The sequence below is a fragment of the Schistocerca cancellata genome, chromosome 4, assembly GCF_023864275.1.
Source record: "Schistocerca cancellata isolate TAMUIC-IGC-003103 chromosome 4, iqSchCanc2.1, whole genome shotgun sequence".
NCBI lineage: Eukaryota > Metazoa > Arthropoda > Insecta > Orthoptera > Acrididae > Schistocerca > Schistocerca cancellata.
In genome coordinates this window covers 517,124,011-517,137,261 of record NC_064629.1, presented here as the reverse complement: position 1 = coordinate 517,137,261, position 13,251 = coordinate 517,124,011, and the positions used below count along the sequence as shown (strand labels likewise).

The 13,251-nt window shown below is 39.3% G+C and overlaps 1 protein-coding gene across 2 annotated transcripts in view; it reads left to right on the top strand.

The window, feature by feature from the left end:
- The window catches only part of LOC126184570 (sodium- and chloride-dependent GABA transporter 1), a 382,301-nt gene that overhangs the window by 315,300 nt on the left and 53,750 nt on the right, over positions 1-13,251 (top strand). For both annotated transcript variants that reach the window (XM_049926999.1, XM_049926998.1), the window contains exons 6-8: positions 1,591-1,725; positions 1,809-1,912; positions 7,873-7,997. In XM_049926999.1, coding sequence (XP_049782956.1) covers positions 1,591-1,725; positions 1,809-1,912; positions 7,873-7,997 — 364 coding nt within the window. The remainder of the gene's footprint in view (positions 1-1,590; positions 1,726-1,808; positions 1,913-7,872; positions 7,998-13,251) is intronic.

Here is a 13,251-nt window from a genome sequence, read left to right as displayed (position 1 = left end):
GTTAAGTCCTTTTCTAAACAAATCATCTTCACACTATTTCCACAAATATCAAACAAAGATAAATATTTGACATGTTTTCTGTTGAAAGTAGTAAATAGAGGAAAAATCATTATGTGATAAGCTACATGAAAAACTTTTACATGGAAGACTGAAATGTTAAAGTTTTACAAAAGAAGTAAATTAGTGTTCATGTAAAAATTTCACAACGAAAATAAATCTGTATCTCTTAAAACAATTATTGTGAAAAGTTCCATTGAATGTTACTGATAATGTAATGGAGGATACAATTAGATCACATCTACTGTAAAAAATAAGTAATCTGGTTTAGTAGTTAAGATAAGGGACAAATTGGAGTTTCTTAAATTAGTGTAGGGAAATGACAGGATGGTTCTTTTGACAAGGCCATTTCTAATTTTTTCCTTCGTCCTTGCCCAGTTCCACTACTTTGACTCTAAGCAAGTTATCTTTTATCTTCCTCCCACTGCAAAAATTTTTTTTGGTAACTCTCAAGTAAATTTTAACCACAGGTATTGTCCAATTTGAATGTCTGAGTCAAATTTTGAATGAATTATTACCCCAGAAGAAAACTACATGAGAAGTCTTGAGCTTACAGTAAATGAATTACCTATCAATGAGTTAAGTTTCAAACACTGTCAACAAAATAGGTGTCACTGTATATTATGTGACATCTTACAGTGTTTAGCATGATATAGAAAGTAGGACACACAGTTAAATGATTTGATGTTTTTAGTGAAGATGATCCAAGTATGGAAAATTCTATCCCATTTAAAATTTCTTAGCATAACACTGTGGGATAGGATTGTGGTTAACAGGACAGTGGAAACTATATCAGAAGTTAACATTGGATTTTTCTTTTGGAGTTTATTTAACTTGATATAAGAATATGATTCTTCTCCAGTTTAAAACCTTGATCTAACACCTATGTCTTATTTGATACTCAGCTCTAAAGAATATCAAAAGACAGCTAATATTTAATGCCAGTATGAATGACATACGCCAATGACCTTGCCATAGTGATAACACTGGTTCCCATTAGATTTCCAAAGTTAAGCACTGACAGGCTTGTCTAGCACTGGGATAGGTAACCATCCAGTCTGTCGAGGCCTGTTGGCAACCAGCGTGCACTCAGCCCTTGTGAGGGAAAACTGAGGAGCTACTTGATTGAGAAGTAGCAGCTCCAGTCTTGCAAACTGGCATATGGCTGGCAGAGCAGTGTGCTGACCACATGCCCATTCATATCTGCATCCAGTGATGCTTCTGGGCTGCGGATGACACAGCAGCCAGTTGATACTGGTGGCCTGTTCAGGCAGAGTTTAGTTTAGTTTTTAATGAATGATATATGAGTGAAGTTCACAAATATTCAGTGCACCTTATTATTTTCTTACTTGATGGAAGCCACAATGTTTCATAACAATCCAGACAATTTACTTTAATATTTTGAACTGTTGGTTGTATGATTCATCAGTTCAACAGAGTACCTGACAAACAAATGTCTCTTAAAACATATCATTCATAGGGTTTACAATTTTCTACAATAATAATAATTAAATATTAATTTTTTAACTTTAGGTGGTGTACTTCACTGCTCTGTTTCCTTATGTGCTTCTGACTGTACTCCTGATACGTGGAATTACATTACCTGGAGCCGCTGAGGGAATCAGATTTTATATCAGCCCGAACCTGTCCAAATTGCAGGAGTCTGAGGTATGGTGACTTAATAAAAAAAAAATGTAGTTAATTTATTTGTCGAATTCAATTCATTTACAAGATTATTTCATATTTCATAGGTATGGATTGATGCTGTCACACAAATATTTTTCTCTTATGGCCTTGGACTTGGCACACTTGTGGCCTTAGGAAGTTACAACAAGTTTACCAACAATGTTTACAAGTAAGTAATAGTCTTGTTTGAACATATCTAAGATTTTAATGTTTTTGCATTCAGTATTAGTCATATTGCCATTAATACACTGAATAAACATTTAAAGTACTCAGCATTGCAAGTAAATGATCAAGAGACACCAGATATTACTGAAAAGAACTATTTAATGTTTTGATAATAATTATAATGAATCTGCTCCATTATACATAAAAATATATAAAGTAAACAACACATTCTGAACCAAAAAGCTCGTTGTCCAATCCTTGAAAGCCCAAGGGACGTTGACTGGCCACTGTGTCATCTGCTGCCTTGTGGCATCATGCAGATGGATGTGATATGGAGGGGCATGTGGACACTGTACTGCTCTCCTGGGCATTTTGCTGTCCTTCCAGACTGTGAAGCCACTATTTCTTATTCAAGTAGCTCATCAGTTCACGCCATGAGGTGGAGTGTACCCTGTACCAGTTCTCCCACCAAGGAAACAGTCCTTGGCAGTAGGAGGAATTGAACCTAGGTCCTCCAAATAGCAGCCAGTTATGCTGACCATTCAGCTGCAAAGCAGACTATGTTGATCCAGTGGACCTAAAATAATCAAATTTTCTCAGATTCATTTTAAGTAGCACAACTGATTAAGATTTCTGTAGCAAGAAATATGGGGTGCTAGACGTAATTTGGTAATGTTTATATTCTCTTGTGACTCTACATGCAACTACTTGTTTGAATATTTCAAGAAAATTATAAAATAAGTGTAAATTGGCTCTTACTGGAACATAAGACTGTTTAGGTAATCTACTACTATACACTGAGGTATCTGTCCAAGCCAACATACGCTGTGTGGCAAAAGTCTCCAGACATCCCACTAAATATGTTCTGCATGATGTCAGTCAAAATGGGGTATATAAGTGTAGCCACATATGTGTCATCTGCCAGAATAAGTTAATGGTAATAATTAAGTGAATTCAAATGAAGCATGGCTGTATGTAACCACAAGTTGGATCTACAATCCCAGAGATTTCATACAAATTACATGTGCCTAGGTCAGTTGCTAATGAGGTTACTGTTAAGAAAACAAGTGTTAAACAAATTACTTCTCTGATACACTTAAGAAATTAACTGATAGGGGTCACTGACTATAAAGCATACTGGTATATGGAAACAGTTCAAGGCAACATTATGCTCTTCACACCATACCAACGGTTTGTAAATGGATCTCTGCTGTATTGGTATCATAATCCTCCTGGCCACAAAGCAAGGTCCATTAAATAGTAATTCGTAGAAAATCTGGTGGATTTACTGGCATGTATTGCTTAAATTCAGATCCTGAATAGCAGCATACATCTATGGGATGGGAACATAGTTTTTCATGACAACATTAATGGATAAAAGCTTCTTTCATTCCTTTCCATAATGAGGGATAACTGATACCTCCAGCGACTTCCTTCATTACCATCATCAGCAGTAGCAGTTGACTGTCATAACTGAAGATGTGGTATTTTAGATCAATAGCAAGATCAATTCTGTAATGGTGATAGCACAGGAAATCAAGGAATTTATATATTCTGCCATTGATTATGTCAATCTCTATAATGGAGGAATGCTAGTAGTGGCACCCAGACCCATTGGAAAGTAAGAAACTCAATGTAGACTTGTGGTCACACTCATCAATAGGGGCAATGTCTGTAATCGAAATGAGGCTGAGATGGCGACTAGTTATTGAACTTAGTGGTGATCATGATACACATTGGATTTTATTCTAGAATCTGTGGAGGCTTTAATTTTTTTTCATTTCTTGAGAGAGGTTTAACTTGCTGATTCTTGATTACCCAAACTGTTCTTCACAGATACTCTAAGATGGGATCTTATGATAGAGAAGTCATTCACAGTGCAATCTGAACACCAAAATAAATAACACAGTTAAGAGGTCATTTCTTATTTTATCATCAATGAAAACAATAAAATAAATAGTCATGTATGGTGTAAGGACTGTGATTTCCACTTCTTTCTGTTCTGGAATGTGTACTGTCCTTTTGGAAGGACTGTGATTACCACTTCCTTTTGTCCTGAAATGTGTACTATCCTTTTGGAAGTATTTTATGTATCTTGCATAATATCTTCATTTGTCCTTACACTTTTGTAACATCAAGTTCAAACTAGCATTACCACTCATCTATTTCCTTCCTATAACAAATAATTAAAATAAAAGAGAGGCAACCACTGACCTATTATCATTCAGAATCAATCACCATAAATAAATTGTGTATGCAAATAAGAGTAGTTTTCCTACAGTTAAACAAACCCTTCACCAGAACAGCAATTACTTTGCAGTGTGTTCTACCTCCTCAACTATTTGTATACCTGTTCCATGTACCATTACATTCAGCTGTGTAAGTGTGTACAACATCTTCATTACACTCATATGGTAAATGTGTTGGTAACCTTACTCACCTTGCATGTCTCCTTGACTCATCTTGCCTCTTCTGTACCCATCCTCATCTACATATTTCTTAAGCTTATGAACTGTTCACAAATCTCACCTCATATACTTTCCTAGTTCAGTATAACATACAGTTCTGCTACTTTGTTCTTCAAGTATTATCTACATGACTGACTTGCTGGTCTCAAATAGCTACATCATTGCCCCATTGGCATTCATTTCTTGTACTTTTGGTCACCATCATAGCCCTTGAAAGAACACCTGATTCCAAAACAATATAGTGGATTCATTTTATATGTTTGTCTTGTTGCTTTTTTCACCAATCTATATTTTTGGTCAGCTGAAGCATTACATTCTGCTTCCCTAATAGCCACGAGAGTCTGATCTTCCTTGACAGTGTATAGAGTAAGAATTAAAGAACATGGAGGCAGATATATTGAGTGTTGTACACTTCATGTTCTTCATCATGGAGTGCACTCCAAGATCTTCTTTTTTCCAAATACTGCCATCTGACCAGTTCCAATCAAGCTGCAACATCAGGACATGATCTGGAAAAATGTGTGTGTGTGTGTGTGTGTGTGTGTGTGTGTGTGTGTGTGTGTGTGTGTGTGTGTGTGTGTGTGTGTGTGTGTGCATGCGTGTATCCGGGCTGCAGATTGTTATCAAGAGTATGTGCATACATACTAGGTTCCCAGATAAGCGAGTTTGTAAGTAATAGAACACAGTACATTGTCCTCAATGCCAAGTGCTCATCACAGGCAATGATGTCATTAGGAGAGCCCCAGGGAAGTGTGATAGGACTGCTCTTATTCTGTACATACAGAAATGATCTGATGGACAGAATGACCAGCAATCTGCAGCTGTCTGCTGATGATGATGTGGTGAATGGGAAGGTGTCACTGTTGAGTGGCTGTAGGAAGATACAAGATGACTTAGACCAAATTTCTGGTTGGTGTAATGAATGACAGCAAAATAGAAAATATAAACATTAGTTTGAATAGTTTGAAAAAACACTGTCATGTAAACTGCAAATAAGTCTAGCCCCCACTTTTAAAACTTCAGGGTTAGGAAAAGTTTCCTATTCTTAGTCCCCAAAACCATTATTTTGATAATCTAACCCCTGAAATGTTTAAAATAATAATTATATTACTATCAAATGTAATAAGTATTAATTTTATTGTCAACAAACCCACAGCTCCTGTACAAAAGAATGTGCATGCAGTTCATGGTGCAGCAAATTCTAGTGATCTGTGAAGATCAATAATGGCACATCTGTAGCAATGCTCTGGATATTTGTAATCCAGCTCTTTCATCTATTCTGCCATTCAGATGCAATATTTGTAATCTCACAATGAAATAATGTTTTATTGTTACCTGCCTGGTTTACAATACATCCAGGCTCCTTTGGCTTAAGTCTTCACACATGGCTCATTTTAATAGCGTAAGTAGAATGTCATGATGTAACAGACCACAGTTTAGTCTACAGAGCATAGCAACATTCCATGGTTCACATTATACATGCTGTCCCAACAACTCTTCACCATGCACAACATTTAAGGTTTTTTAAATAATGTAGATGTACAGTCACACAGTTTTTACTACTTACTACATTTTTAAATTACATTCTTCACATTGTACTTATGAAATATTCCACATCTGTGGTCATCAGATTTGATGTAGGATTAAGTTCATTTTGTTGTAATATGTAAAGATATCATGCTTGGCTGATTGCTTGTAACATTGTAATTCTTTAATATACAGGGTGTTAAAAAAAGGTACGGCCAAACTTTCAGGAAACATTCCTCACACACAAAGAAAGAAAATATGTGATGTGGATATGTGTCCTGAAACGCTTATTTTCCATGTTAGAGCTCATTTTATTACTTCTCTTCAAATCACATTAATCATGGAATGGAAACACACAGCAACAGAACGTACCAGCGCGACTTCAAACACTTTGTTACAGAAAATGTTCAAAATGTCCTCTGTTAGCGAGGATACGTGCATCCACCCTCCGTCGCATGGAATCCCTGATGCGCTGATGCAGCCCTTGAGAATGGCGTATTATATCACAGCCGTCCACAATACGAGCACGAAGAGTCTCTACATTTGGTACCGGGGTTGTGTAGACAAGAGCTTTAAAATGCCCCCATAAATGAAAGTCAAGAGGGTTGAGGTCAGGAGAGCATGCAGGCCATGGAATTGGTCTGCCTCTACCAATCCATTGGCTACCGAATCTGTTGTTGAGAAGCATATGAACACTTCGGCTGAAATGTGCAGGGGCTCCATCGTGCATGAACCATATGTTGTGTCGTACTTGTAAAGGCACATGTTCCAGCAGCACAGGTAGAGTATCCCATATGAAATCATGATAATGTGCTCCATTGAGCGTAGGTGGAAGAACATGGGGCCCAATCAAGACATCACCAACAATGCCTGCCCAAACGATCACAGAAAATCTGTGTTGATGACGTGATTGCACAATTGCGTGCGGATTCTCATCAGCCCACACATGTTGACTGAGAAAATTTACAATTTGATCATGTTGGAATGAAGTCTCATCTGTAAAGAGAACATTTGCACTGAAATGGGGATTGACACATTGTTGGATGAACCATTCGCAGAAGTGTACCCGTGGAGGCCAATCATCTGCTGATAGTGCCTGCACACGCTGTACATGGTACAGAAACAACTGGTTCTCCTGTAGCACTCTCCATACAGTGACGTGGTCAGTGTTACCTTGTACAGCAGCAACTTCTCTGACGCTGACATTAGGGTTATCATCAACTGCATGAAGAATTGCCTCGTCCATTGCAGGTGTCCTCGTCGTTCTAGGTCTTCCCCAGTTGCGAGTCATAGGCTGGAATGTTCCATGCTCCCTAAGACGCCGATCAATTGCTTCGAACGTCTTCGTGTCAGGACACCTCCATTCTGGAAATCTGTCTCGATACAAATGTACTGCGCCATGGCTATTGCTCCATGCTAATCCATACATCAAATGGGCATCTGCCAACTCTGCATTTGTAAACATTGCACTGACTGCAAAACCACGTTCGTGATGAACACTAACCTGTTGATGCTACGTACTGATGTGCTTGATGCTAGTACTGTAGAGCAATGAGTCGCATGTCAATACAAGCACCGAAGTCAACATTACCTTCCTTCAATTGGGCCAACTGGTGGTGAATCGAGGAAGTACAGTACATACTGACGAAACTAAAATGAGCTCTAACATAGAAATTAAGTGTTTCCGGACACATGTCCACATAACATCTTTTCTTTATTTGTGTGTGAGGAATGTTTCCTAAAAGTTTGGCTGTACCTTTTAGTAACACCCTGTATATACCGATATAAATGACAGTGTATGATTTGCAGACAGTAGACACATCCAAGAATTAATTCAGGGAGAAAGAAATTTATAATACTTATCAATTTTTAATAAAAAAAACTGTGACAATGGAATATTTTTGGAAAATGCGTCATTGTGTTCAGAGCACTGATTACTTTATTTTCTTCAAAATACTTATTTTTTCAGGGATGCACTTATTGTCTGTTCTGTGAATTCAAGTACTAGTGTCTTTGCTGGTTTTGTCATCTTCTCGGTAGTTGGATTCATGGCCCATGAACAACAGAAGCCAGTTGCGGAAGTAGCAGCTTCAGGTAAACAATAAAAACTAATTCAGTCTAATGGAAAAAATTCTCTAATGTGGTTATAGCACTGTTCATTGCTTCCTCCCAACTTACGGTATCTTATTTCATTCTCTCTGTTCTTTTGCATGCGTATTACCTATATATCTGCTGTGAATCTATGTCTGTTCATCATACAGTAGCTTGCATTATTCTGTGGCCATAACCCAACAACAACATCCTCCAGATCCAAATTTTCAGACAATTTTGCATGTAATCATAAAAACTGAAACACTCCCAGACAGATGCCTTTGATTTGTTTCATATATTTCCTAATTCCATTGTGCTCTGTTAATGATCATTACTCTGCATACTGTTTAGTGGTACCTAAAATCATAAGGTATTTCCTGCTATAATTTCTTTAACTCAATACATGCATGATACTTAAATGTTTTTCAGTATTTCATCAAATAAAGGCAATTTTGGCTACATATCTCTCTATACAGCACCTAACACATATTCCTGTTGTATCACTTCTACCATTAGTTTTCACCTTCTTATTTTCAACCTTTTTTAACTTCTTTTAGTGCCCTTTTTGTCTCCTTACCATACAACCATGAATGTCTGCTCATTCTACCTCCATCACTTTCAAAAACGGTCCTTTGCACTGGCAGAACTCCAATATCACATCCTATTTCTGAAATCTTTTCTGGCACATAGAATCCCACATAATGGGCATACTATTAAAATTGGCATCTTCGACTGTCACCCATCCTACCGAAAGAACCTCCACCTTTTCCAGTTCCATCAGTCCCTCATCCTCACCAACCTGGGCCTTCATAAGCATACAATCCAAACTCAAAACATACCCAACAGCCTTCACTCCTTTCACAAAATCCTTGTACTCTGTGACCACAACTTTCTGAATGTCATGACTGCAATAGAAACTTGTGCCCTTTAACAGTTGGAACATCGTCCTGAGCACCATCTGAGGAAGCTGTACCAGCAGTTACAGCAGACATGTACATACCAGGTCCCACAGGCAGCCTATCATTGATCTGATGGTGCCCCCCTCCCCTCACCATTTCTTCTTGTAAATTTATTTTCATTTTAATAATCTCTCATTCCCTCCCACAACCCTTTAGCCATTTTGCCTGAAAATGAATCAGAAGCAGTACAGCTGGAATTCATCAACATGCAAAACAATGAGACACTGTGAATTGCATTCCTTGGAGCAAATTAGTTTAACTGCTATCACTGTGTTGATAGAAACACTTATAACTTACTGGAAGATAATGCATTAAGATGTGCTAGTCTCTTTGGGTCAATTTATATACTGAGTTGACAAAAGACATGGGATAGTGATATCCAAATATACAGATGGTGGTAGTGTTGTGTACACAAGGAATAAAAGGTCAGTTCATTGGTGGAACTATCGTTTGTACCCAGGTGATTGAAGTGAGAAGGTTCCAGTGAGATCACGGCTGCACAACAGTAATTAACAGCCTTTTAATGTGGAATGATAGTTGGAGCTAGACACATGGAACATTCCATTTTGTAAATCAGTAGGAAATTCTATATTCTGAGATCCACAGTATCAAGAATGCGCCAAGAATGCTACATTTCAGGTATTACCTCCCACCATAGGCAATGCAGTCGCTGACGACCTTCACTTAATGACTGAGAGCAGTGACATTTGTGTAGAGTTGTCAGAGCTAAGAGGCAAGCAACAATATAGAAAACAACCACAGAAACCAATGTGGGATGTATCATAAACATATCTGTTAGGACAGTGTGGCAAAATTTGTCATTAATTGGCCATGGCAGCAGTCAACTAACACGAGTGCCTTCGCTAGCAGCACGACATCGCCTGCAGCACCTCTCCTGGGCTCATGATAGTATCAGTTTGACCTCAAATGACTCAAAAACAATTGCCTGGCCAGATGGGTCCCAATTTCAGTTGGTAAGAGCTGATGGGAGGATTCAAGTGTGGCATAGACCCCACAAAGCTCTGGACCCAAGTTGACAACAAGGCACTATGCAATGTGGTGATGGCTCCATCATGATGTGGCCTGTGTTTACATGAAATGGATTGAGACATCTGTTCCAACTGAACCAATCATTGACTGGCAAATCATTATTTTTGGCTACTTGGAGGCCATTTGCAGCCATTCATGGACTTCATGTTCCAAATAATGATGTCCTGTCACCAGGCAACAGTCATTTGCAATTGGTTTGAAGAACATTCTGGACAGTTCAAGCAAATGATTTGTCCACACAGATCACCTAACATGAATATCATCAAATGATTATGGCACATGACTGAGAGGTCAGTTTGTGCACAACACCCTGCAGTGGCAACCCTCTCGCAGTTATGGACAGATATAGAGGCAGCATGACTCAGTATTTCTGGAGGGGACTTCCAATGACTTGTTAACTTCTTGCCGTGTCAAGCTGCTGCACTATGCCAGGCAAAAGAAGGTCCAACATGATATAAGGGAGTATCCCATGACTTTTGTCACCTCCGTGTATATGCAAATGAATTTTACACGTAATGAAAATTAACAAATAAGAAACTAGCACCCACTTGACAAATGACAACTTAGAGTAATTTTTCACTTGTCTAAAAAAAAAAAAAAAAAAAAAAAACTGAGCAATTGTGAAATCAGTGGAGTCTCATTTTTCAAATTAAATTTTGTAAACTTTTGTGAAACAGATGATGCGAAGTAATTATATATTTTTTGTGCCCCTTGCTTGGTTATGGTGAGGGTTTTGAGGCCCACCATGCCTCACTGACTTATTCCACCTTCCACATTCCCCAAAACCTCCTCCATCCTCCATGAAACACGCTGCTCCTGAGCACCCATCCCATAACACTGTTATGAACCATGCTGCCAAAACTCTGACTCCTGTAGAAGTGTCAGTACATTCTAAAGGTCTCACCTTTAGTGAAAAATCCAGTTTCTACCATGCTAGACTTTGTAAAGGACTATCTTTCCTTTACTCATTCTCTGCAATGAAAACATTTTTTCACCTCACGCTTCACTGACAACAGCCAACCAAAACCCCACAGAGAACTTTGTTTAGAACAGTAGTCTTTCAGGAATTCCTCACTTCTAACTTATCCTCATCTTCCTTTCCTAGATACTTCCCAGTGCATCCAATGTCATTTCTGTGGATTACACAGCTGAAACCAATCCAGATCTTAATGTCCTTTCCACAGACAAAGGCTCCACCACAGTGGCCATGAATCATACTGACTATGCCATTGAGGGTCTCTCTTAACTTGCTGACACCTCTGCGTACAAACCTTGCAACCATGAGCCCATCCCAGAAGTCAAATACGACCTCCAGCAGCTCCTGAAGACCTTAGTTCCATACCAAAACCTGACACATGATTCCATATTCCTCCTCACACCACACACCAATAAAACCTGCACTTCTGTAGTTTACCTACTCCCCAGACTCCATAAGCCCAACCCCACAGGTCTTTCTATTGGGTGTCCCATTGTAACTGGGTATAATGCTCGCACAAAACGAACTTCTGCCTTTGTTGACCAATACCTCCAAACTACTGCCCATAGACTCCTATCATACATTCAGACACGGTTCACCACCTTTCCAAAGTTCGTGTCCCATTTCTGCCAGGGTATTTATTGGCCACTGTGGATGTGACACCCTAGTGCACCAACATCTCCCTCTCCCAGTGTGTTCCTGATACAAAACCCACCACCTCGTTCCTGATTCTCAGAGCCAACCAAACTCTGACCCAAAATTATTTCACTTTTGAATGCCAAATGTATAAACGGGCCCATGGTACTGTCGTGAGCACTCATATGACACCATCCTTTGCCAACTTATTTATGAACCATCAGGAGGAATCCTTCTTATCCAGTCAACACATAAAACCCCTTGTGTGACTCATATTCAATGACAACATTTCATGATATGGATTTGTGGCATGGATGATCTTTGCTCTTTCTTCCATAACCTCAAAAACTACTCCCAAATCCACTTCACCTGGTCCTACTCTGCTCAATGAGCCACCTTCCTGGATGTCAATCTCCGCCTCTCATATGGCTCCATAAATACATAAGTTTCTATCAAGCACATCAACTACCAACAGCACCCCAACACTGATGGCCGACACCTGTTCTGTGTTTAAAAGTCCTTCCTTACAGCCTCACCACCTGTACATACTGCCTCTGTGCCAGAAAATTGGAGTTGTTGAAATATACCAATAACTTTACCACAGCCTTTACTGAAAGACAGTATCCCATTCTGCACATTCATAAACAGATCTTCTATGCCATATCCTCTTCTAATATTACAAAACCTCTTAACCAACCAGTCCTCCTCTGATTACTCAGTGTCACCCTGGCCTTGAAAGCTCAACCACATCCTTCACAAGGGCTTTGCCTACCTCTCATCATGCCTGAGATGAGGAATATCCTAAACAAAATCTTACCCACATTACACAAAGTAGTGTTCCATCACCAAACCAACCTACAGAATGTCCTTCTCCATCTCTGTTCCAATCCTGCTTCTAATTCTGCACCCCATGGATCATTCCTTTGTGGTCGGCCCACGTGCAAGAGTGCCGTGCACCCACCCACCATCTCCCTCCTCTCAATTATGTCCCATAAATATTTGATGGGATTCATATTGGGTGATCTGGGTGGTCAAATCATTCACTTGAATTGTCCAGAATGGTCTTCTAACCAAATGCGTACAGTTGTGGCTTGGTGATGTGGCACATTGTTATCCATAAAAATTTCTGAATTTCTTGGGAACATGGAGTCCATGAATGGCTGCAAATGGTCTCCAAGTAGCCAAAAATAGCCATTTCCAGTCACCAATCAGTTTAATTGGACCAGACAACCCAGTCCATTCCATGTAAGCACAGCCCACACCATTATTGATCATACCACCAGCTTGCACAGTGCTCTGTTGATAACTTGGATCCATGGCTTCAGCGGGGCTATGCCAGACTCAAACCCTACCATCAGCTCTTACCAGCTGAAATTGGGACTCAGCTGACCAGGCCATGGTTTTCCAGTTATCTACAGTCCAATGGAAATAGTCACAAGCCCAGGAGATGCACTGCAGGTGATGTGCTGTTATCAAAGGCTCTCGTGTTGGTCGTCTGCTGCCATAGCCCTTTAACACCAAATTTTGCCACATTGTCCTAATGAATACATTCATGGTATATCCCACATTGTTCTCTGTAGTCATTTCACACTGTGTTGCTTGTCTGTTAGCACTCACAACACTACATAAATGCCGC